Source organism: Miniopterus schreibersii (genome assembly GCF_964146895.1).
Source record: "Miniopterus schreibersii genome assembly, chromosome: 11".
Taxonomy (NCBI): domain Eukaryota; kingdom Metazoa; phylum Chordata; class Mammalia; order Chiroptera; family Miniopteridae; genus Miniopterus; species Miniopterus schreibersii.
The window spans coordinates 26254768-26280185 of NC_138111.1; the positions used below are offsets into that span (position 1 = coordinate 26254768).

At 49.7% G+C, this 25418-nt stretch overlaps 1 protein-coding gene across 10 annotated transcripts in view; it reads left to right on the forward strand.

Moving 5' to 3' along the window:
• Window positions 1-234: 234 nt before the first annotated feature.
• The window catches only part of PAX5 (paired box 5), a gene marked incomplete at its 5' end in the record, with an annotated part of 152558 nt that continues 127374 nt past the window's right edge, over window positions 235-25418 (forward strand). For 8 of the 10 annotated variants that reach the window (XM_081150983.1, XM_081150986.1, XM_081150987.1 and 5 more), the window contains 3 exons: window positions 235-329; window positions 13358-13523; window positions 18647-18844. In XM_081150983.1, the coding sequence (XP_081007109.1) occupies window positions 284-329; window positions 13358-13523; window positions 18647-18844 (410 nt within the window). Of the gene's footprint in view, window positions 330-7550; window positions 7594-13357; window positions 13524-18646; window positions 18845-25418 lie in introns of those variants that run through there. The other 2 variants (XM_081150985.1, XM_081150984.1) reach the window with 2 other exon arrangements.

The window sequence follows — 25418 nt, forward strand, 5'->3', positions numbered from 1 at the left end:
TCTTGTGATGTTGGCGAGAACAGGACATGATCTCACATGGCGAGAAGCTCTTTAGTTCCTTAATCATTTCACGGTGCCTTCGGACGCTTTTTTTCCACCTAAAACGTTTAGTTTCAGCTCAGTGATCAGCTGCCCCAGCTCGGCGGGGGAGCGGAAGGCTTGAATTATTTCGACCTGTGAGCGGCCCCTGACACCAGAAAAAAAAAAAAAAAAAAAAAAGGAAGCACAAAAAAAGTGGAAACTTTTCCCCCCTGTCCATTCCATCAAGTTCTGAAAAATCAAAATGGATTTAGAGAAAAATTACCCAACTCCTCGGACCGGCAGGACAGGTAGGACCGCGATACCGGCTCCAGGCGCGCTAACTCCAGGACCCAGCCGGGTGCGGGTCCTCCCGCGCTTGGGCCCTGGGGGTGGGGGGGAGCCTCATTTTCGCCGGGATTGACTGCCTGCCTGTCTGTGGCGCGTTTGTGTGTCTTTTCACTAGTCTATTCACGGACTTATGCATCAGTCCAAGTGTCAGAGAGTTTGCCCATTTTCCCTCTGTTTCTGAATATTTATGTAGGTGTCTATCTGGGAGTCTGAAAGTTTGTTTGGGTCTGTGTGTTTACATATGGGTCCAGGGTGTGCATGAGTGACAGTGAGTTTGTGTGTCCCTGTATACCGCATTTTCAAATGTCTGAGTGTGTGTCCAAGAGTTTAGGTGCCTGCATGTCTTTATATTCATGAATGTGTTAGTGTGTGTTTATGAGCTGATGTTCCTGGGTACTGTTCTTTTGTATCCAAAATGTGTGTCATATATATAATTTGGAAAAGTGTCTGAGTGTGTGTATATCTACTCTTTTAAGGATCTGTGTTCATCTGCCATATCCCAGGTGATTTTGGAAGTGAGAAAGATGTGTACATGTCAACAGTTGTCCACTGTGTACATGCCAATATACACGAAAGTGCCAGCCTGTAGGCACAGAGATGAGTCTGGGGCCTGTGGGGGTCTGTTGTGCTAAGCCTGTGAACAGTCAGGCTCAGGTCCCATTCTATTAGGAGAACCAGGAGTGGAGGTGTGAATTCAGGCTGTGCATGCAGACCCTCAGTGCGTTGTGTGCACTGCTTCTCTCTGTAGGCACAGTTGAGCCTACCATTTATATAAAAGGGTCTCCAGTGGCAGGCACAGCCCTGGCAGGTGAGTGCAGGCAAGCCTGTAGGCTAGTTGAGACGTTTCTAGGGACCCCTGGTCTGCCTTCACTTTCACCTAGACAAGTCTCTGACACTGGTGTGTGTGTGTGTGTGTGTGTGTGTGTACTGTGTGCTCAGGTTTCATCTTGTGGGTGCCCCTCCAATGGAGGAGAGCTCAAGTGCAGTGGACATGTGTGCCTTGCCTGGGCATCCAGTTCTGGTGCCGGTATGCACACAGGCCTTTCTGGCACAAAACCAGGTGTGCCTCCCACAGGCCCAGGCAGTGAGTAGCAAGGTGTTTTTATATCTGAGAGGAGGTGGCAGGCAGGAGGAAGCCTCTGTTTTCCCTGAGGTAAAAGCTGGGTATTGGAGCGTCTTTTACTCTGTAGGCCAAGTGTGCTAACCTACACCCAAATACACTCCTGGCTGGGGTAAGAACTCTCTTTTCTCCATTCCTGTGGATCTGTGAAATCCCATCTGTACCTCAGCCCTAAATATAGGTCAGAAAGCCAAAAGAGAGGGGTGAACTTATACCCCAAACCTAGGACAATTTCCAGGGCTTAGATATTTTTCCAAAATCCTGACTGAAGAGAAATTAAGGCAGAAATTGAAGAGGCAGAATTGAAGAGGATTTCCCTGGTTGAGAGTGCAGGAAGGGGAACCTGGAAACATCCTCTGCTCCATCCCTACTCTGCCCTCTCTTCTCCAGTGGGTCTCTTAGTAGGTGGGACTCCCAGAGGTGCCAGTGCTGGCACTAAGGCTTGTGTTTGTGTTGGGAATGGGTTAGACACCGCTGAGTGTTCAGGGTTGGGTCTGCACAGCTGGCCACGGCTGCCTTTCCGGACAAGCTGTCTACGAAGAATGTAATTCATGGCGGTCGATAGGCTCTTTGATTAGTTCAATCGCCTGAATAATCGTTTAATCAATAAAGCATTTCATCCTCAGTGAGATGGGCCCGGGTGGGGCTGAGGGGGGGTGCGGCTAGACTGGCCAGAGTTTATAACTCTGAAGAGCCACGCCCTCTCTTCATGATGGTTGGGGTAGGGGCCGCTTACCTAGGTAACTGGGAACATCTCAAGTGACACTGCACTTCGGCCTGTCTGCCCCAGCTAGGGAAGAGGAGAGCCAAGAAGCTGGACAGACTGGGGGAATCCAGGTCTTGTTTTTGGGTTTTTTTGTGTGGACGTCTTCCCTCTTCAAACTTTGAGGCTTTTTATGGGCCTCTCGACCTCCCTTTCCTTTCTTCAGAACTGTATTCCATTCTGTCTCTTGACCTGTTTCCCCATCTGTACAATGGGGAAGACTCTATGCCCTTCTAGCTCAAAGCCCAAGATTAGGTGAGGTCAGCCCTGAGCAGAAAACCACTTAGATTTTCTTGACTAATTTCTTCCTTGTGGTACCAAAACACAAAAACAGAGGTTCAGAGAGGGGCAGGAACTTGTGGGGGACTTCTCTGCCCTTAGACCTCTCATTCCTGCTGGGAGAGGAGATAGAAACTTGCCGCCCCCCCCCCCCCCAGGAGCATCCTTGGAGAAAAACTACAATTGTGAAAGCTAATTGCTGTGTGAATTAAGGCTCCTGGAGGCCAGGGAGACCAGGTTAGGCAGAACACTGTTTGACCAGGCAGTGGATCCAGACCCCCAGCTCTAGAATGAGGCTGGTGGAATGATGACAATAATCTCTAGCCATGGATCTTCATCTTTCAGAACCTTTAGAGGCCTCCTCTCAGGGGTTCTTCTCCCTATTAGGCACATGGAGAAGCTGAGCCTTAGGAGAAGGGCCCCAACTGCCTAAAGTCTTTAGAGAGAGAGAAAGGTAGCCCCAGAGGTGACACCTAGCCACCTAGCCCTGCACTGGTAATGAAAACAAATCCTGACAAAGGCAGTTGTCATGGTTCTTGAAAAATCTGGTTAAATTCTTCCCCCTTTTCACCCACTTCAATGGTTCCTATAGACAGACCTGGGCCAGGCAGAGCAGACCCCTGATCCAGGAGCAAGAATCAGCTCTGACCCCACTAGCTGTGTAACCTCCGTGGGTTGCTTTCTCTCTTTGATGTTTTTAAAATGAGGGTTAGAAAGGACCCACCAAGTTAGGGTAGCGATGGCCACCTGAGCAACCAGTCTGCGCATTGTGGGCCTCGCTTTTCCGGAAGCAAGGGCAGGGAAATGGGGCTAGACTTGGGCTGCGGGAGTCAGTCTCAGGCCCACGGAGAGCTATAGCAACCCCAAACCTCCGACCCCGAGGGGCGCTGGAGGGGCTGGACGTGGGGGGGGGGGAGAGCGGGAAGCAGTGTTCTAGTGAAGCCAGGTTTTGTGGCTGCGGACTGAGATGGACGTTTCTCTCAAGGTGTTTTGGCTTCTCAAACATTATTCTCAATGGGTTTTCTTTCAATAGCAAAACTTTCAAAGGCAATTCGATTTACATAAATTAGGTTTCTTCACGGAAGGTTTCGTTCCCCGGTCCCCTCCCTCCCGCGCTTAGCACAGGGCACAGGGCCCGGCCCAAAGTCCTGCTGCCGCGGGAATGAAACCCGCGACTGTCAATTCCCTGCGGGTCTCTCTCTCGGACCCAGACTCTTGGGCTCGTGAGCTGACCGAGGCCGGACTGAGGCGCGGAAGCCTCGCGGTTCGGTAGCTGTAAGGCTGGCAAGGTGGCCAGGATATCAGGTCTGGCGGCGCCTCGGCGTTAGAGGTTCCCGGAGGCGGTGAATTACCCCGGGCCCGGGAGGCTCCTCTGACCGCGCAGCGCGCAGCGCGGCAGGGCGCTGCCCTCGCGGGAGAGGTTGGGCAGCCCGACACCGTCGGGAAGCGGGACACCTTTTTTCTGTGTGAAATAGGAATCTGAGCTATCTCCGTTCTGGGTAACACCTGCCGTTCCATCCCACCCGAGCAGCGCTCCAGGGACTCTTCCCAAGCCTCCCAGGTCTGGGAAGGAAACCTGTTTGCGCGGGCCTGTCCCTGCTGGGTTCCTTGATTTCGTACCATCTCCCCAACGCCACTCCCAAACGCCCCGCCATCCCGAGAGTGGCTCTGGAGTGACCCTTCTGAGAGATGTTACAGGTCCACAGCCTTTCCTCTAGCCCGGACTTGCTATGTGACCTTGGACAAGTCGCATGCCGCCTCAGCCTCAGGTTCCGCATCTGTAAAATGGGGGAAGTTTAGCTTCAGGGTCCCATTAGCTCAACGAGGTTAAAATCTGAGTTTCCAGGCTTGAACTCAATGAGCGGGGCTGGCGTGGAGATGTCCTTGCTGCAGCTCTCTAGGCATCCCATCCCATCCCATCCCACTCCCCTCCCCTTCCCCCCCTTCTCTGTTGTGAGAACGCGGAGCTGCCGGGTTGGAATCTAGTCACTTTCGATCCACCGCGCGCCACCGCGGTGGAGCGCAAGCTGGATCCCTAACTCATCCTGGTCTCTCTTCGTTGTCGGGATCGTCCTGCTCCAAGGTGGGAGGGTGAAGGTCAAGACAGGCAGGGTTCCAGACAAAGAGGGGATAACACCTCAGTGCACTGAAGTCTCCCGAGCCCCCAGAGGCTCGCTAGAGGCGTTTCCTGCAGCTGTGCCCTGGAGGGGGTGGGGACGGGTCAGCTCCGGAAACTTAACTACCGTTCAGGGGCAGCTGGGTCTGGGAGAGGGACAGAAGGTGGGCTGGAGGACCGATCCAGTGTAGGGGTGTGAGATGTGGGGCAGAGGTAGAGAGAGGGGAGACTGAATGACCTGGGAATCTTCTCAGGATCAACATGTGTTCTGCCTTCCTTACAAGTCCGGGTCTGGAGCGGGCATCCCAGAGCCCTTGTTTTGGTGGGTTTATGTTTAATATTAGAGGATCATTGCTTATGAATTCGAAATAGTGAGACTTGGGACCACTCCCATGAGCTGCTGGGACAGGAGAGTCTTCAGTGTCTCTGCCAGGACTGTGGCAGACTTAAGCACTCACAGAACTATTGCCTCCTGGGTATAGACAGGCTGTCACATGCTTTCTTTTCAAGACCAGTTCCTTTGATTGTGGTCCCAGGTTCTCACACCCCCTGGAGAAACCGAGACTCCTTGGTCAAAGACCCTACTCTTTTGGACCAGGAGGATTTTGTTATTAATTCCACCCATTTTGTCTTAAAAGAACTTCCCCGGGAGAGGGAAGGTCAGTTTTTTTCAGCAGCTGAAAGCTGCAGCATGGTCGCACGCCTGGTAGGGCCCTTGCAGATAGGATGCGCCCTCCCAACCGCCGGCGTTAGGGACCCTCATTAGCACTGTCAGCTTCTGGATTCATCCAGTTCCCAGGAGGCCTTGCGCCGGATGCAGAATTGCCCCGGTGGACAGAAGGCTCCAGCTGCGCGAATCACTAGTCCCAAAGCGTCTGGCAGCTGCTGGCCTGAAGCTGGAAAGAGGTGCTCAGGGCTCAGGGCTTGGGCAATCCGATCCAAAGCCTCAGAGAGCCTCTTCCTCCAGGAGCACCCTGGTTACCAACTTTAAAGGAATGCGAGATTTCTTTCACTTCAATGTCCCTGCCTTTCGGTTATCTCAGAATTGGGGTCCTCGGGGTAAAAATGAGGGAGCGGAGTGGACGAGGAGGCAGCGGCTTAGTAGGCACTTGATACAATTAGGAAATGTTTCCACTGGGAGGAGCCTTCATTAAGGACTAAGTAAGCCAACTCTGCCCATTTTACAGATGAAGAAACTGAGAACGGGGCAGATGTGTGCACACTACGAGTCCGTCGCGAGTCTGATGGTGCTTAGATTGAAAGCCTCTTCTCTACTGCCCTCCTTGTCTTTCTCCAAACATCCGTTGTGCGCGCGCGCGCGCTCGTGTGTGTGTTTTCTGGAGACTATTCCCCCACCTTCACTCCCCACCTACGCCTTGGCAGCTCCCAATTCTTCAGGGCATCTCAGGGCCGCAAAGCCGCAGCGTGGAGGCCCGGCTTTCCGGGGATGTGCCGCGGGACTCTCCAGGCACTGGGTGGATCCCCTCCCCCCTCCCTCCCTCCGCGCTCCACCAGGCCTTCGCGCCGCGCGTTTGTCAATGAACGTGGCGCCGGCTCCTGGGCCCCGCCTCCCATTCTCTCCCATTGCCCAGGTATCCGCTAATTAGGCGGAGCCCGCCGGTTGCTCAACCAATGGAGCGCTGTCTTGGGCCAGGGCCGGCTGCCATCGCTCTGATTGGCTTGATGAAGCGTGATTGGCATGTTAGTGCCCGCCCCGCCCCCGCCCTCTCCCCCGCCCCTCCCGGAGGGAGGCTGAGCCCCGGGCGGCGCTGTCCACACGCAGCGGGTCCTGAAAGCGGCTTCGGGGCGGCGCGGTGGCGCACTGTGCGCGCCGAGCAGGCGGAGGGCTAGCGCCGGCGGCGGCGGCGGCGGCGGCGGCAGCGCGGGCAAACCCGTCAGCGGCTCCATCTCAGCACCAGTAGTCCGGACGGCCTGGGTGGAGGGGACCTTCCGCTCTCTCCTCCGTCCTTCTCTCCAACGCCTGAGGCAGGCGCGGCGGCCGTCCCGGAAGAGGCAACTGAAAGACTGTAGAACCGGACCTCCGAGAGAGGGCGGCGGGGCTCGAAGAGTTGGTGGGCGTGAGGCAGACACTCGGGCGTGGAGGAGACTGTCGCTGTTGTCCCCTTTCCTGGTCCCAGAGATGAGGAAAAGGCGGGGGCCGCGGGAACTTTGAAGGCAGCGGGTCCCAGGGCATCAGGGCTGCAAGCTCTCGGGGACTCCGGAGTCTCGGCCCCAACGTCAGCGGCGGAAACGTCTGCAAACCCGACTGGGTCCCAGCACCGCCAGAGAGGAAGTTCTTCGCAACTTCGTCAGAGACGTCGGAGAGCCGGGTAGACAGAGGCTGGGGCGGCGAGGACGAGTCCCAGAGACTGAGAGAAGAGATAAAGGACCCGGTGAAGACCGAGGGGTCGGGCAGAGACTCCAGAGCAGCGAGGCCGCGGAACCAGCCTGGCAGCCCGCGGGCCTCGCCGCCCCCCGAGTAAGACCGAGGGCCGTGCGCCCCGCAGGCCTCCACAAAGCCGCTCCTACCCGAGGCCGGGGGCGCCTAGCCGTCCCGGAGGCGGGCCCCCTACGCTATGCCCCCGAGGCTGCGGGCGCCTTGGCAGCAGCTAGCCCGAGCAGAGTCCGGAGCCGCCGCCTGAGCGAGCCCAGGAAGGAAGCCAGCAGGAGTTGCGCGCCCCACTTCCAGCCGGACTGCGCTAGCTCGGCGTCCCTCCTCGAGGCGCAGCCCTGGGCGATCTCCGGCAGGGCGGCCCTGAGAGAGGCCCCGAGGCTCCAGCAGTGTTTTCCGAGCCCCTCTCGTACAGTGCCTGGCCTGGCGGCGCGGCTCCTTAGCCGCTCTGGGCAGCCCCTTGGCGCCGGGAGGCGGCGGCGTGGGCCGGCCTGCAGCCTGGAGCGCCCCGATGGAAATACACTGTAAGCACGACCCGTTTGCATCCATGCATAGTAAGTAGGCGGCGAGCTCGCTTCTCTCACTCTCCGGCCGGGACGGGGTTGGGGGTGCCGGACTACGGGGCAGGTACTAAGGCCGGTAGGACCCAGGACTTCAGTAGCCGCGCAGTCAAGTTTGCAAAGTGCAGGGCTTCCAGGCAGGGGATGAGGAACAGAGTGCCTGGTCGCCTGGGCCCGGAGCACCTGGCACCGGGAATCCCGCCTCCACCAACATGTAAGGTAGGCAGCGAGCTGCAGCCTTTCCTGCAGCCTTTGGGGGCGGGGTGGGAGTGGGGGCTCCGGCAGCGGCTTCTCAGAGTGCTGGGGGAGTCCTGGCTGGGACCTGGAGAGGGCTCCGGCTGCACTGGTTGGACGGCACGAAGTTGTAGCGAAATGTCAGTCTGAGTCTCCGACAGCGCCCCACACCCAGACCCTGATTAGCGCCTTTTTCAACGGTGGGGCTGATGCAGACAAGGGCTTGGAGGGAAAGTGGGGCCCCAGCCAGTGCCTGCGGGCTTCTGTGTGTGAAGGAAGAGGCTGAGAGAGAAGCGAGGACACCAGGTCCAGAGGTTCAAAGGCGTTCTGGAGTTGAGGAGTGGGACTTGGTAAAATCAATCCAATAGGGGTCCCTGAGCTGAGCTTCTGCATAGAAGCTTCCAGTTCATACACAGACCCTTAAAGACACCATCAAGTCCTTTTCTGCAAGACTCTTGCCTTATGAGGACTCCCACCCCCTTCAAAAAAAAAAAAAAATCAAAATCAAGAAGCAGCAGCCAATTAATCACCATACAGGCGCCCCAGCTTTCTGAAAGACGCCGTGTGTGTAGGAGACGGGAAGAGGCATTTTGGGAGCCGGCGAGGCCGGTGGCCGGTTGCCTGCCCCACTCGGATCTTCCAGTTCACCCTATAGCACAGCCTCCTGTGAGATGAGCGCTCCTCTCACGGTGAGTTAGCGCCGGATTAGATTCGGAGATTTCAAGGAAATACTAAGTGGAACGAATCGCGTTTACCTTCTGCGCGCTGCAGAGCTGGCCCGGAGCAAGGCGCCGGGCTTTGGCTGCATCCAGCCGGGTACCCAGCTTGGGTCCCAATGGACCGCAGGTCATAGGGTTGCTCCCTGGCTGGAAGCCCTCCCTAAGCCAGCTTCTGTTTAGATAGCCCCAAATCCTGCTTACCAGCCGTGGGTCCCCTATTTAACAAAGGCAGCAGAGACCCGGCTGGAGAGAAGGCGAGCTTCCCCGGGCGAATTTGTCCCTTTTTACCCGGAGGGCCGAGTGGCCTGGCAGGCAGAGAAATGCTGATCTAGGAGGCCGGGGCTGACTGCCGGCAGGTCAGTTTCTCTTTGTGTCAATTTCCCGAATCCGAGGTAATCCACCAAAGCCCTGCGGACGTTTGCGCAGAGAAGCCGCTTGCTCCGGTCCCAGCCCAAACGATTCTTCACCGTTTGGGGCCTGTGCCAAAACAGTTTCCAGTCGGTGGTGACCCCAGCACCCCCCGGCAGCCGTCTCCTGCGCACACTTGAGCTGGGCTCGGGAGAGGCTCTGATCTCACCGAGTGAGCCAGAAAACAAACGAGTTGGGGTCAAGCTCTTGTCCAAAAAGCGGCTGGGGGACAAAACGGGGAGGGCTGGCCCCTGCACTTCTTTCCTTGCTGGGGGAAATCAACCGACCCTCACCGCCTCCTGCGCAGAGCAGTGCCCCAGAGATCTTGCACAAGCCTTTGAGTAGATAGCGTCAGACCCAGCGGTATCCCAGCTGTGCTCGAAGGGGGAGAAGGCAGCTACTTTCCGGTGCTGTTAGCCAACAGCTAATGCCCGTGTCTCTGTCCCTCCGTCCCTCCTCGCCTCTGCCTTCACCTGCCCGCCGCCTCCCCCCGGTTTCAACTCTGCCGCAGCACGGTGGGGGCTGGGCCCCAGCCAGCCTAGCTTCCAGAGCTGGCTTCCCTGGAAGTGCCCTTGGCTCTGATGTCCAAAGCTACTTGCTTGCACACTGAAGGCCCACTCTGGGGCCTCAATTTGTTGGTGATTGGAGGCGGGGAGTGGGGTACGCAGTAGATCCTTAGAAGTCGCTGGGGTAGTAGGGGTTCAGACCAACTCTCACCTCATCTCCCTTCTTGGCCCTGATCAGTTTCACGACCCTACTTCCCCCTCCCATTGGAACAGGACAGCCTTCTGTGGGGAGGTGGTGTGGGGGCCCCAGGCAAGCGCTGCTTGGAAATGGGCTTCTGAGTTCCCCTGCCCCACCCCCTATTCCAGATTCATCACTTTCATCAGCACAATGTCTCCTACAACCCTCCCCAGATGTTTCCCTCCCTCAGGTATGGTTACCTATGGTTACCAGTTATAAAGCTCTTTTATAATCGGTCTCCTCCCTGAGATTTGTCTAAACCTTTAGTACACCCATTTTATGGAGTATGATATTGAGGCTAGAGAGACAAAAGGACTGATAGGAAGTTCACATGGGCAAACCTGGGGCTGGTTCTTGGGTCTTCAAGGATTCACAAAAGAGGAGGTTGAGGGGCTTAGGTTCCAGAAAGAGGAGAGTGGACTGCCTGGGTGGGTACAGACATGTGCAAGGGGCGGTGTCTGATTTAACTATATTTTATCTATGGCCCAACTGTCGATGTGTGTCAGCACCTGTCTGTCATTTAGAGAGTCCACTAATGAAATTTCATCGCTGCTCTTCCCTGTGCTCCTATTGGCATGTTTCTGTGTCCCTTCATTCATCTTCTTGGGTGCCACTAAGAGAAATTTCAATGACCCTGTAAGTCCTGGAGTTCAATCTGTGACTGAATCAGCGGAGACTCTAAGACCCTATGCCCAGCCATGGGTGTGGACAGGGCCCCAGGTGGGCAGCATGTTCTTATCATGGCCTGAAAAGCATCTGTGGAGGCTGGCCCTTCCAGACCAGAGCCACAAGGGGCATCTGCAATTCAACTCTTCTTCTCTCCACCCCCCTTTCTAACCCTTTTCTGTCAGTCCTGTGGGGGCAGGGCTGTTTCCCTTGCATTTGTGTGTGTGTTTCTTGGTCTTTGCCTTGATTTGTTTCCATCTATCCTTGTGTCAGTCTCTCTGTAAATTCTACTTGGCCCTGAAAAGTGTGGCTGTGTCTGTGTCTGCTCCCAGCACTCCCTACAGGACGAACCCTTACCCAGCTGGAGTCCTCAGGAAGTAGAGGCTGGACTTGTTGTCTGAGAGAAGCAGGGCTGGAACTGGGATTCCAGAAAACAAAGGCCCCCTGTCCTCCAGATTCCCCCTTACGGGGCTTCCTCCATTTTCTCTTCTGGTCTCCTTGCCTCCCTCTGTGTACCATACTCACCTTTCTTTTCTTCACCTGTTCTGACTAATCCATTCCTTTTTCTCTCCTCTGCCTTTCTAACTTGAGGCTTCCTTTCCAGTCTCTCTTTTCTTGCTGCCTGTCTCAATTAGTTCCCGCTCTTTGTACCCTTCCCTTTACACGTCACTGTTCCTGTTTTCTTCCCCGTCCTGCCTCCCCTCTCTCAGGCATCTAGTTTTACTTCTTTCTAATCTCAGGGTAAGTGGGAGACATTGCCTTCTCAGGTCACAGTTGTAAATCACCTCCCTACCACCGTGAAATGCTTTGTTGGATAGGACTCTGCCAGAGGCAGAGAGAGCCAAGTGTGTTTGGGGGCTTTTCCAGGGGGCTCCCAGGTCCCCCTGGGTCTGGTGTCAACTGTGGACATGTGGATCAGACTCTGGAAAAGTATTGGTAGCCTAGTCTTTGTGGCCAGGAGTATAAGGTTTAGGGGCTTGCTGTCACCTAGAGTGTCCATGATATAAATGGTCCCAAAAGCTCACAAATGTCCTGCAGGACTGCTCTTGAAATCTGAGTCCTCTGAAGGTTGGCACCCTGTTTTGGGCAGAAAGTTTAAATTGCCAGTGGTATAGGGAGCCAGGCTATTGCAGATGGGCTACAATGCCTGGACTAATAGGTTATCTCAAAAGTGTGCTGCGTGCTTTTAGCTTCGTTTATTGTCATTACAGATGAGCTTGTACCGATTTTGAATTTACTTGCTTCTTAAATCCAGCCTGTTCTTGAAAGAGCCATACAACCTCTTTTTATTAGGTGCTCCCAACCCTAGAATGAAGCTTTCTTAAGGCTCTTGACCAGGGGTGGCTGCAATCTTTCGGTTTTAGGTGAACTAAGCAGTCATGTTCTTGACTGTAAAATCCTGTTCAGGATGGGTTTTTTTTTCTTGTGTCTGGAGTGTTTTAGAACAATCAAAACCAATTAAAGTTCATTTTGAAAATCAGAGAGAAATTCAGCTTAGAACTAGAATTAAGTACTGTCATTAACTATAAAATTGTGTTTTTTCTTGAAGTCAGCCTGAAGTTGGAAATGTGGGAAAATATTCACTTTGGACTCTCCCGGGAAACTTCAGTGAACTGGTTTGGCAGTTTTTAGGAAATAGGTTATGGTATGGGTGCCCCCCCATTTCAGATGTTCATGAATTTGAATAGTAGTTGAATGCTGGGGAGAGGAGGGAGAACTGAGGGTGGCTGTTTTATGCTTTAGAGTTGTTGTTGTGTGTGTGTGTGTGTGTGTGTGTGTGTGTGTGACCTCTGAGATGTCCTGGCTTCCCTGGTACAGCCCAATCCCAGGCAAGTCTCAGTTTAAATTATTCTCCCTCCTGGCCTCTGAGCTGCCAGCAGTATTGGTAAATCCATGAACTTGGCTTTTGGCTTTTGACAGTCTTCAGCAATGTCAGTGGCTGATGAATAGCTACAAGGTCAATAATGTTGCTACTCCCTGTGTTTACCGGATTGGCTCTTCAGTTACTTGTATCCCCAGATGGACCTGGATGTAAAAGAAGGAAGCTTATTGGGTGGAAGAGATTCTTTCCCAGACGCTTTTTACTTAAAATTTGTCCCAGAGCCTTTGTAAAACCTGGGACTCAGAAGCCTTCTTTGGCTTCTTTATTTCCCCTGAACCAACTTATAGCTGCTTGTCAATTGCAAAACACTCGAAAAATTTTACGGAAACTCCTTTATAGCAAATCTTAGTGCAATAGAGTGAAATGTGATCTACCCATCCATTTCTTTTGTGTGCTCTGAGAGGAGACAGTGGTCAAATCTGTACATGAGCCTCACTTTTTTGGTTTGTTTATCCCTCCCTCCCCACTTTATTGGGTATGGGACGTGCCTTCTTAAAGAAAGTGTTTTTATCAAGGCAGTGGTTGGGTACCATGCAGATACTATTAAAAAATTTTAAAAAGTATGTAGCCCTTAATCAGATTCCTGATTTAAAAAAACAACAACACATTTTTTCCCCCTGAGATCTAGGTTTATTGGGGTAGGCTTTGTCACTTTTGAAGATATTTGTTAAAAGGAAGAGTTTTATTTTTTAAATCTTTTAAAATTTGATGTATTTTAAAATGTATTTTCTCCTGAGGCTCTTTCTTAGACCTCAGCATCGTGTATGTAATAAGTTGTGTCCCTAGTATAGACTGAGGTCTTCACAGATTTCATTGTTAAAAAAGAATTGCAAGGAAAATGCTAGTATCTAAAGGAGACAGAATATGGAGACGCTTGCTCTCAATAGCGCAATTGACTGGCTGAAGGTTGACAAAGGCTAAGGTTGATTTTACAAAGCCATCTGAGGTGGTTATGTAGTCTGCACGATCAGACTGTAGGCTCAAGACAACCAGCCTGCAGCCATTTCTGATCCGAGGGGCTCGGGCGGTCCCTACGGCGCTTCGCCTTCTGTGTGACTGGTTCTAACCACCCTTTCCCTTGCTTTCTGTTTCTGATCTGTTTCAGGACATGGAGGAGTGAATCAGCTCGGGGGGGTTTTTGTGAACGGACGGCCACTCCCGGATGTAGTCCGACAAAGGATAGTGGAACTTGCTCATCAAGGTGTCAGGCCCTGCGACATCTCCAGGCAGCTTCGGGTCAGCCATGGTTGTGTCAGCAAAATCCTTGGCAGGTAAAGGCAGGAGCTCCAGGCTTCCTTTGATTTTTCAGATAACGACCTAAAACATGACCCAGCCACTGTCCAGTGTGCCAGTGTCCCAGTGAAAATCATCATGGCACTTCGCTCATATGCACCGCACTTTAAAGTTTGCAAAGCCCCTTCGCGGCTATTCAATTCAAAGTAATTTAAAGGAAAACCCCAGTGACATGTGGATTGGGGACTCAGTCAGGAGAGATGACATGTTTTCTGAAAACCTGGTGAATTATTTCAGAGAGTCTAAGAGTAAGAGGTTCTTGGGAATTTTCCTTGCATATCTTAGGTGAGCTCAGAGCCTGAGCAAGGCTGGGTGGAAAATCCACAAGTTAAAATCACCAAAATGACCAGAGTTCAATGTTTCATTTTAATGTTTTCAGAAAGCACATTCCATTTTATAAAGTCAGCTGTCATTTTCAGTTTGAGGTTATCATTAACCTCATGTGGGGCTGCAGTATTTTCCTTCTATGTTTTGTTTCCTTCGTAGTGACAGGCATCCTAAGTATATATTAAATTAGAGGGAGGAAAAACCCAAACAAACACTAACTCTTATGTCTGACATTTGAAAGTTGCCACTTGACCCAGCGATTTGCTTCAAGCAAAATACTAACAATGCTGATTCTCCCAGGGGACTGTACAGCCTTTAGCATTCCCGTTGATTTTCTCCGGTGAGGCTCAGCACAATCCAGAGAAGCAGTTTTGAGATGAAAAAACAAACCTAGAGAGGCAAAGTGACCGGCCCAGGTCTAGCCAGCCAGTCAGTGCCCTGACTGGGGAGAGGGTGTAAGGATTCCAGACCACGCGCACCTCACCGTACCCCAAAACCAAAGCCACAGGTTTGTTTCCAGGCCTGTGAAATTGTTAGAGGTTTGCCTGGCAGCCAGGAACAGTCTCAGGTTTTAGCCGTTCAGTGCTCTCTCAGGATTTCTCTCCCGGGGTCGGAGAACAACCTTTGTCCTGTAGCTTGCATTATGGTTTGAGAACAGATGCCTGAATAGGAAATAAATATTTTGAAGTATGTCAGTGACATCGTGACTTTCTGCTTGTTCTTTCCCTTCCATCTGCTGGAATTTAAGAAATTCTTTCAGATGGAGGGGAACGACAGTTTCTAACCTTGGGGGCCTTGCTGGAGGTCAAGGAAGAAGTTTCAGGGCCAGAGGTCTGGTGGCCCCTTTTGGCACCTCGATCCCTGTGTTTCTCCCCCATTTGCCTGCATCTCTGGCCCCCTGAGCTCAGGCGGAGGCTGCGGGCTTCACTCCCACTCAGCTCAGCGCTCAGCAGCCAACTAGGCCCAGGCAGAGCTCAAGGAGAAAGGCAGGGCGTCAACCGAGGTGTTCTTGTTAGACTGCGCTTTTCTTGAATGGAGGATAAGAGTGAGAGTAGAAAAAATAGAGGAGAGGAGACAGAGAAAGGAGAGAGAAAAGCGAAAAGAACCATTGATTTAAAAAAGAGAAACAGAAAGAAATGAAGGCAAAAACAGGAAGACGGGAAATATTTTAGACTGTCTCAGCATCAGGCTCTGAGAGCCGAATGGATCCCAGCTATCTCCTTGGGAAGCCTCTTCACTGTACGGAGAGGGGGAGAGACAGAAAAAAGAAGGCCCTTCCTTTGTTTTTGCTGAGACATCTTTGCTGATCCGACATTTTGCCTGCTGTTCGAAATCTCAGGACGAGATGCTGAGCCCTTCTCCGAAGGGACATCTAGATGCCAAGTCCTCATATTCTGGTGCCCAGGAGCTCTCCAGATCTCCCTTGGAGACTGAAGGGGACAGGGACCCTCCCGGGCCCAGCAGACAGGCAGCTTTTCACAACCCAGAATAGACTTGTCACTAGGTAGAGTGGCACTCGGAAGTTACGCGCCGCTCCGGTGCCTGGCCGTTTAAGTTGTCAACAATAAATTGGAATTTCATAGCTCATTATTTTCATAACTAAGAACCACAGTGGACAAAATGTCACTCTAATTAGAACTGCCTTTTAAGAAACAAGTTCAGCCCTAAAACAGTGTGACTGGGAATTTCTGAACTGGGGCTGTTCCATCCACTGATTTTTTTTTTTTTTTTTTGGTCACTAAAGAATTTGATGGGCGCACACGGGGTGACAGATTGTAGAGAGCGTGTGGTATGTGGTGGCTGTGGTTTTCAGAGGCTGCATGGCAAGGCAGGCAGAGTCCCTGGGGCTTACGGAGACCCCCATCATCTCGGGAAGGTGGCGGTTTGCCAGGAGTGTGGGCATTCAGTCCACAGAGCTCAGGGCTCCAGAGGGGCTTGAGAGGCACAGCCTGGTGGCATGTGAGGCCCTTTTAAATCCACCCAGAAAGCCTGGCTGTTGTCTTCTTTCACTAGAGCCTGTCTGAGGAGGTTCAGGTCATTTGGAATTGGGTGGTATATTACATAGTAATAAACACTCAAAGGATTTTAATCTGCAACACGTGTTCTTTATGTTTTGCAAAGTTTTTTCTTAACTGTTCTGCATTTCTGTCTTCACAACAGCCCTGCAAGGCAGCAAGGCAAACATCCTCCCATTATTATACAAATGGGATAACTGAGGCCCAGAGAGTCTTAGTGAGTTGGCCAAGGTCACACAGCAAGTTAGTGTTAGAGCCACTGACTAGCATCTACACTCCTTTGCTTTCAAACTAACGCTCTTTGCACTGGACAGCACTGTGTGTTGTTGGTTGCTGTTCGCCTGTTGTGTGTAAGCCAAAGGGATGCATGATTATTTTGCTGAGATGAAAGGGCGGTATTTTTTCTGAATTCTCACTTGACACAGTTACTAGTTGGAGATTCCTTGAGTGTCAGGGTTGCCTTCTAAGTGCCTGGCCCATGTGTCAGTCAAAAGGAAGACAGAGACTTCTCATGTCAACAGCTCAGCCTCCTATGGTTGGCACTGCTCAGGCGGGATGGGTGGAGAGACTGAGCACTGCCACCTCAGCCATGCAAGCTGGACAAGTGCTGGGGGTGCAGGGAGCTTCACCCTGCCACCTTTTCAGAGTTGCTGCCTGAGTATTACAGTTCCATTCAACTAACATATGTTGAGTACCCAGCATAGGGTTGTCTGTGTGCCTGTATCCCTTGCCCCACGATAGTGCCTGTCCTAACAGGCACTCAGGAACTACTGATTGAGTGAGTGAATGAAAGAAAAAAATGCACTCTAAAATTCCTGGTAAACAGTAAAGCTTTCTACAATTGCAAGGGATTATTATTATTATTTAAAATTTTACAACCAAAGCAGCAGTTTGCTCTAGTGGGGGGAACTCCGGATTCAGAGTCAGGTTTGAAAACTGGGGCTGCCCTTAACTTCCAGAAGGGAGTTTTGCAAGTCCCTTAGTCTTCTGATCATTGGTTTTCTTTTCTATAAAACTCTGCTGGCCTCTCAGGATTGGTGTGAGGCTTAAGATAATTCAGGAAAGAGCTCTGCAAACCTTAGAGCACTGTGCCTAAATAATAAGTCGTTGTGTTGATATTAACAAATGATTTTCTATTGTAAAATTAAAAAGATAATTGGAGGCTGCAGAGATGGCTGTGTGCTGTGATTTAGGTACTTTTCTAGATTTCCGGCAAAAAAGTATTTTCTTAGATATATCTAAAAACATGTTTGTGACTAATAACAATTTCTTAGCAACTACAGAAAGAGGGAGAATAGGTTGAGTTTTGCCTTATGGTCCAAATTTGTATATGAGTCACTCTACTCAATGAAAAACAGAATTTCCACTTCCACATCACTGCTCCCACATTAACTCACCTGTTTCTAGAATATTCACTAATCTGGCCCTAACCAGACTTACCCAGGCTGAGAATTTCAACATCTCTTTAAATGTAACCAGTTGTTGTTCTGGGTAACCTTTCCTACCCATCCCATGAGAGGATCACCTCTTTCCCTTACCAGTTATAAACTCTTGTTAGGTTTGAAAATTACCAGTCATTTCTAAAATGTCTTTCTGGTTAACAAGAATTTCAACTGCAAGGTAATCTCCTCTGCAAAGGGAAGTTGAGAATTCCTCTGTAAATGCTGAGAGAGACATCCAGTGAAGGCTCAGCTTCAGAAAAGGAATCAAGTCATTTTTTCCCCCCCCAAGTGATCTTTCATGGCACTCTTCTCCCTGGTCTCGGTTTTACTGTAAAACCCTGACATCCTATTTGCGTTAACGAGGAAGAGCTGATAGCATGGAAATGCCCTTAGAAACAGCGATTTACTTCAGGGGAGGTCCCTGGAAGAGCTGCTGTGACTGTTGGCTGGTTTTTTTGATTGCTTGGATTTTGACTTATATTTTCAGTTAATGCTGGAATCCTCCATTCCCTTTAATTTTACACCAGGATTATTGTTTTTTTTCTTATGGAAAAATAAGTTGCATTTTAGGGGACAGTTTTACAGAAGGCAGATGAATCTGCGAGGGGATGGGAGAGCTGGCAAATTAAAGGTACAAGCCAACTTTCTGGGGAAATTGTAGCTCAGGAGGCTGGGCCCCAGCTCTGGTTTGGCCAGTGGGTCTTGTGTGACCAGGAGCAAACCTTTTAATCTCTGTGGATCTCTGTTTTATACCTGTAGATGGGGACCCATTCATTTATTCATTCACTCATTCAAAACATTTATGTGCTTTAGAACTGTTGTGTGGATCAAATGGGAAAACTGATTTGAAAGTATTCTAAGCTGTAAAATGGTAGATAAATATAAAGGAATAAATGAATGCATAGTATACTGACCAACACTGTTCAGTAGAAATATAATGTGAGTCACATATGAAATTTATAATTTTTTAGTAACACTTTAAAAAAAGAAAAATAAATAGGTACAATTAAGTTTAATTATATATTTTATTTAATCCAATATATAAAAATACTATCTTTTCAACATATAACCAATATAAAAATTATTAATGAGACATTTTACATTTTGTTTTTGTACTAAATTTTCAAAATCTCCTGTGTGTTCAGCTTACAACATGGACCAGTTCCAATGAGCCACATTTCAAATGTTCAGAAGCCATTTGAAATGGCTAGTGGCTCAGATCTGGACATTTCCTGGACAGAGTATAGCCTGTTATTTTGTTACCAAAATTCATTTTGCTGGTTCCTCATGGCTAAGCTTCTTTCTCCTTGGTCCTAGGTATTATGAGACGGGGAGCATCAAGCCTGGGGTAATTGGAGGATCCAAACCAAAGGTCGCCACGCCCAAAGTGGTGGAAAAAATCGCCGAGTACAAACGCCAAAATCCCACCATGTTTGCCTGGGAGATCAGGGACCGGCTGCTGGCGGAACGAGTGTGTGATAATGACACCGTGCCCAGCGTCAGTTCCATCAACAGGTGAGAGGCTGCTGCCGTGGGAGCGAGGGATCGGGGCGGGGCGGGGGATCCTGGAGGCCCTGCGTGTGGCTTTTCTGAAGATCTGGTCTCCCCGTTCACCAAGGTGCGTTAGGGGCCATCTAACAGAAGGGATGCCTGTGGGGCCAGATGGGTCTCTCTATAGCCCTTCTCTTCTCTCCAAAGTGGGCAGGAGTTCTAGCCCCAGGGAGAGGCCATGCCAACACCCTGGCTGCTTGAGAGTCTTCTGAGTCTAGAGTGATTTCCATCACTCTCTTTATCCCACTCTCTGTGTGTGGAGCACTTAACAGTGAATTGTCCTGACAAGGCCTTTAAATGTCACTTCCTTGCAAGGCCACGCTCCAGGTCTTAGCACTGGCCCATTTCAGAACTTCCCAGGAAGAAAATCCCTGTCACCAGTTGAGGCCGAGGTTGAGCCACTGAGAGTGGGGAACAGAGCCCTGCCTTGGGGTTGGGAGATTTAGTTCCTTGTCTCAGGTCTGCCACAAATGCAAAGTGTGACTTTGACAGAGAGCTCTTCCTCTCCCTGAGCCCAGGGCTCTGGTGGTTCCAATGTGGGTCTGTGATCTCCAAGAGTAATGTTCGGATGCTAAGATGCTGTGGAGTTAGGGAGTGGCCCTCTCCCCGGCTGCCCCAAATCTTAACCATGGACAGAAAGAACCAGAGAAATACCATGAGTGCCAGGCTCAGGATCTTTTTAGGAGCCACAGTGGCTCCTTCTTCTCTCCAGCCTGATCCAGGATACATCTAACAGAGCTCTCAGAGCTTTAAAAATAAATTCCTGAAAGAAAGTTTTCCACTGTAGATGGTGCAGTCTTAACTCCACTTAAGCCCACAGAGTCAGGGATGAAGTTGTGAGATGAACAGAAATGACTATTCTATAAACTCCACAAAGAAAAGAGAAACCAGCAAGCTGAAAACTTGAGCAATTCCCATTTCTTCAAAGTCATGCTCTACCCTTGTCAGTGCAGAGCCTGTCTGGGCTAAGGAACCCATCACACCCACCAGAAGGAGTGGTCATACTAGAATGTCTCTGAGATTCCCTCTGGTCCTGTCAGTCATTCCTTCTACAGTGACTCAAATGCACAGAATCACCGTGTGAATATGGGCTGACGTTTTGAGTCTTGTTATTTCATAAACCATTAGCCTGTTTTTTTGTTTCTCAGTAAACCTTTACCTTGGCCCTGATCTCATGCAAGGTACTGAGAGGAGAGAAGGGAATCAGGCACACAGTCTCTTAGTCTCTGTTCTAGAGGGGCTCCCTGTCCAGGCTGGGATTCTGGCATGCAGAAGTCTGGACAGCCCAAATTATGCAAAAAAATGACAGTTATTGTGATGGGCTCGGGAGGAATAATTCCTGCTCTTTTCTGGATTATGAGGGGCTCCAATGTGCTTTGTGATTTCCCTGCTTCTGGCTTGTTGCAGGATTTCCATGACACAAGCAACATGATGTTTTTTTCTGGATCTCCAAAAACCTTAACATGGAGCGAGGCACATACTACCTAGAGCAATGAAGGAGAGGTCAGCCTGCTCTGCAGAGGAACCTCCGCCAAATCCATGGTCAGGTTGTGGGTCCCACAGATTTCCAGTGTAGGGTATACATGGAAATGGTGGATCAAAAAATAACTTTAGGTTGCTTGTGAGGGTCCCAAACTCTAACACGTGTGTGAGCCGGACAGATAATGTAACAAGTGAAGCAGGGCAGGCATAGAGGACAGGGAAAGGTTGGGTCTACGGCAAACTAGACAGGACAAGCCCTGTGGAAGGGGCAGTTGCTTGTCAGCTACAGCTGAGTGCTGCCAGGAACATGAGCCCAGTGTTTGCCAGCCTTTTTGCATTCTTAAAGAGAAGCTGGAAACTAGGCCTTGTGTGTGCGTGTATGTGTGCATGCTTGTATATATGCAATCTCTCTATTTTTAAAGGTGGCAACTAATTTCCATTAAAAAAATGCCTTGGAGGACCAGCATAGCTTATTTGCAGGGCTCTAGCTTCTGTCCTCTGGAACACAAGGATGAAACTGTTCTGCGATGAATTTGTTTGAATGTATTTTAGAAATGTATAACTAATACACCAAACCAGGGTGTGTGAATTTCATGAACTCCCCCCCGCCCCATTTATAGTAAAGAACGAATATTGCCTATTAAAGTAAGAAAGTAAGTTATTTGAAAGAAACATAAAATAGAGAACAGTGATTACAGATGTGGCAGAAGCTGTCGAAGGGGGTACTTGAATAAGTGTCTTGGGGAATTGTGCATCAGCTGATGCTTGGGCCTAGAGCTGTGCTCTGCAGGGTTGGGGGATGAGGCTCTGACTGCTGGTTGCGTGGGCCATGGCTAGTCTCAGGGGCCTCCTGGGTGTCCTAACCCATACCAGTGAACCGCCTGGCTGTGCCTCTAAGGTTCTTTCACATCTGCGGTATCCTATAGCCCTCAAAACCTAACTTTATCCTGTGACAAGTATAGAAACAGAGGTCCAGATAGGGAGTACAGAGGAACAATGACTTTGAGATAGAAAAGGGAGTAGGGCCTGGGTCCTCTGATGGTAAGAGGATGGTTGGTCTCTTTCCACCACTGCCCTGTAGGACTCTGCCAGTGACAGAATTGAGGATTGGTGAGAAGAGAGGCAAAGGAGTAAAACTGTCGTTCCTTCTGCCTTTCTGAGGCTTCCTCTGCTGTCCATGGCCCTCTCCTGTGCTCCTCCATGGGGGCTGCTCTCCCGGAGCACTCTTGGACTCCCCACTACATTCTTCAGTGAGAGCTCTTTGGTGTCTTTAACAACCAATCCTGCAGTGCAAACAAACTAAGTGTGGGACAGTCTCATGTCACTACATTCTGTTCCCCTCCCCCGAGAAAGCTGAGCCGTCCTGGCATAGTTTTATTTTCTATATGAAGGCAAAGCTCCCGCTGCATTCAAATGGATGCAGCTTCTAAATAGCTATCTTGCAAACGTCATTGTGTAAAAGGGTCTACAGCACCCTCTCCCAGCCCCTGCCTCCCTTGGAGGCAACTTCTCACTGTTCCCATACTTCAACAGCTAGGGAGGTAGTGGTGGCTGGATTGGTAGCTATCTGGTGGCCACAGGGTCATCTTCACTGTCCACCCCTAGAAGTGTTGCTTTCCCTCTGTCTTCTGGGCGACCAGCCTGGGAAACTATGAGTGGCATGGAATTAAATAGCACTGAACCAGTTCTTCTAGGCTTGTGGGAGATTTCCTGGGACACAAACCATCATGTTGATGTGGCTTCTTCAGGACGAATACATGCTGGGCTGCTGCACATGCATGACGGTGGAGTCTTCGAATCCAGCCTGAGTGTCAGGCGGAGGTGACTGTCCCAGAGCTGGCCCAAATGGGAGAAATGGAGTCTTCCCTCTTTTATTCCTGTCCTGTGGCTCTAGTCAGGGGCCAAGTGGTGAGGAACATTGAGTGGCATTCCCAGCTTAGAGGGGCAGCTCCGTGAGCAACAACTGGTTGTTTCCTTGTGAGAATGTGGGGCTAGACTTGCCAGGTGTTCTGTTTTTTTCAAGAGAAGCTAGAAATCCATGTATTTAGTAAGAGCTGGTAACTTACAAATATTAGCAACTAATTCAAATACAAATAAATATACTGTGCAGGCCAAACACAGATTGTCCAGTGAAGGATGTGGCTTGAGGATGACAGTTTGTAAAGTCTGCTCTTAACCCTAACCTGGGCAGCAGGCCTTGTAAGACTGTCTACCTACTTCCTCTTTTTTAAAAATCCTCAACTGAGAATATGTTTCTATTGATTTTTGGAGAGAGAGAGGAAGGGGGAAAGAGAGAGAGAAACATTGATGTGAGAGAGAAAGATCAGTTGGTTGTCTCCTGTACGCACCCCAACCTAGGTATATGTGCCCTGACCGGGAATCAAAACTGCAACCTTTTAGTGTACTCGATGATGCTCCAACCAACTGAGCTACCTGGCCAGGGCTCCCCACTCCCCCTTTCTCTTCCACATCAGTTACAGGCCTGGGTGTCACTTGTGGGCCCTCTCCCAACTTGGCTCAGCGATGCTTGGCTTTTGGCTTCTTAGCATAGCTGATGGCCCAATATTTTTACTGTACCAATGGCAGTTTGATCAGTGCTGTCAATGTGGGTATTTATTCAGCTATATCTCCCCATTTCCTTTCTTAAGGCATCATGATTTCTCTTTCAATGTAATTTTGTGGGGGGGCGGCGGCAGTGGTGGTGTTGATAGGACCTAGCCTTTCAAAAGAGTGGGGGTGATGTTGAAATGGTATCCTTACAAGCACCTGTAATAGCCAAAGTTCCTCAGGCTTTGAATCCTCAGATTCTACATGGATTCTGACTCCAGATAGGCTCTATGCCTCATACAGTGAGTATCTAGCAGAGGGACCACTTCCTTTGAATGTGACTCAAAAAAAAAAAAAAAGGTTCAGGCTTGGGAGCTGACTTGCTTTGTGATCTTGGGCAAGTCACTTGAGCCCTCTGGATTTTAGTTTCCTCACTCATAGAAACTAGTTGATTGCTGAGTTCCTTTCTCTCTTGGACCATCTAAGATGTTCATATGGCACCCAGGGTCATGCTCATGCTCAGCAAAGCAAAGGCCGTGCCTCTCAGTGTGAGCTGCCAATTAGCCCTCACGGTCTTGTTAGAAAAATCCTGAGTGTGACAAGTCTTGATGTTGCTTGTTATTTTTTTATTCTTTACTTTTTTAGAATTGTTATGATTCAATCAATTTTGTTCTTCCCGTTGTTATTTCTTCTCAGTGGAGATGGTGCTCTTGGTTCCCTTTTTGGCAGCTGCTGCAAGCAGATGGGCAAAATTTCTATCCCTGGGGACAGCTTTGGAGGGTTCCCTACAATTCAGGTCTCTCCTGTAGAGCACAGCCCCATTGCAGCCTTAAAACTGGGGATGGGGATGGCTACCTTCTCCTTCCCAGCTCCCACAAGGATCCCATGTGTTTTTAAGGCATTTGTGGAAAATATGAACCTTTTAAGGTTGAAGCTGGTCATTAACCTTTATGAAGATACCACTGACAATAACATCTAACATTTATTGAGCACTTACTATGCAGCAGCCTCTGGTCTAAGTACTTAATTATTAACTTAATCCTCATAATAACCTTATGAGGTAGGAATGAATTTTGGTCCCATTTTTTAGAGGAAGAAACTGAGGTATAGAGAGGTTAAGTAATTTACCCGAAGTCATGCAGCCGGCAAATGGCAAGACTAGGATTCAAACTCCAGTCTGGTTCCAGAACCTGTGCACTTAATCACTGAGCTGCAGCTGCCTCTCAGTGATTTATAACAACTGATAATGTTTTACCAATGATTTAGAAATATTTAAAAGAAAAATAAGAAAACCATAGTTTTTCTTTGCTTTGCTTATGTACAAATTTAATGTCCAGACAATACTTTGAAGAGTTAGGACTTTATGCTGAATTTCAATGGGAAATAGTTACGATACGTTTCACCATATATTTGTATATAGATAAACTATGTTATCTGGTATATTTATATGTTCACATAGGTATATCCCTTTACACACACACACACACACACACACACATACACACACACATATGGAGAAGGTGACATAGAAAAAAATACAGAGATTAGATCAGATGGTAGCTTCATTCCGGAGAATCAAAAAGACTGCCTCGCTACGTTCTTTGTCAGGATGCTCCATGTTTGCTTAGTGGAAATAAGTGTTTTAAATGTTGAAGAAAACAAAAGAAACAAACACTCTGAGTGTATTTACAAGTCATGCTGACTTGTCAAAAAAGGGCAAAAGGCTATGGAGGCTCGCGTGGCTTGGGCTCCAGAGGGCCTGTGGTTGGGCTGCGGTGTGAACAGAAGCGTTCAGTCCAGGCGACCAGCCGAGAACGCCGGGTGCCCTGGGCGCCAGTGCTGAGCCGTGAGATCACAGAGGGCGACAGCCCGAGGAGGTTAAGTGGAGGCACCTGCCACGTCTGCCCTTTCTCTCCATTTGCACAAGCCGGAGACCCAGTGCAGCTTCAAACGAACTTCCAGAAGTGACGGTCTGATGTGTGAAAAAGGACTTGCTATAACGCTGAGTGAAAAGAGCAGGATACGAAACTGTATGCGTGGTTTAATCTTAATTCTGTTAAGAAAAAAATGGATATCTCCAAAAAACGCACAGGCCTGCTAGCGTAGAGGAAACATAGTTGACACTTGAACAATGCAGGAATTATGGGTGATGACCCCTGAGCAGTTGAAAAGCCACATGTAACTTTTGACTCTCTAAAAACGTAACTATAGTTGTCCTTGAGTATCTGCTGGAGATTGGTTCCAGGACCTCCATGGACAGCAGGATCCTGAAAGGTGAAATGGTGTAGAACAGTGCACACAGTTGCCCTCTGCATCCGCGGATTCCCAGCCTCAAGTTGAAAATACCGTATTTTATCCACTGTTGGTTGAATTTGTGGATGCGAAACCTGGGGATAACCAAGGGACAACTGTATATTTATTGAAAAAATTCACGTGTAAGTGGACATCTGCAGTTCAAACCCATGTTGTTTAAGGTTCTACTGTACACTGAAATGTGGTTTTAGATGCC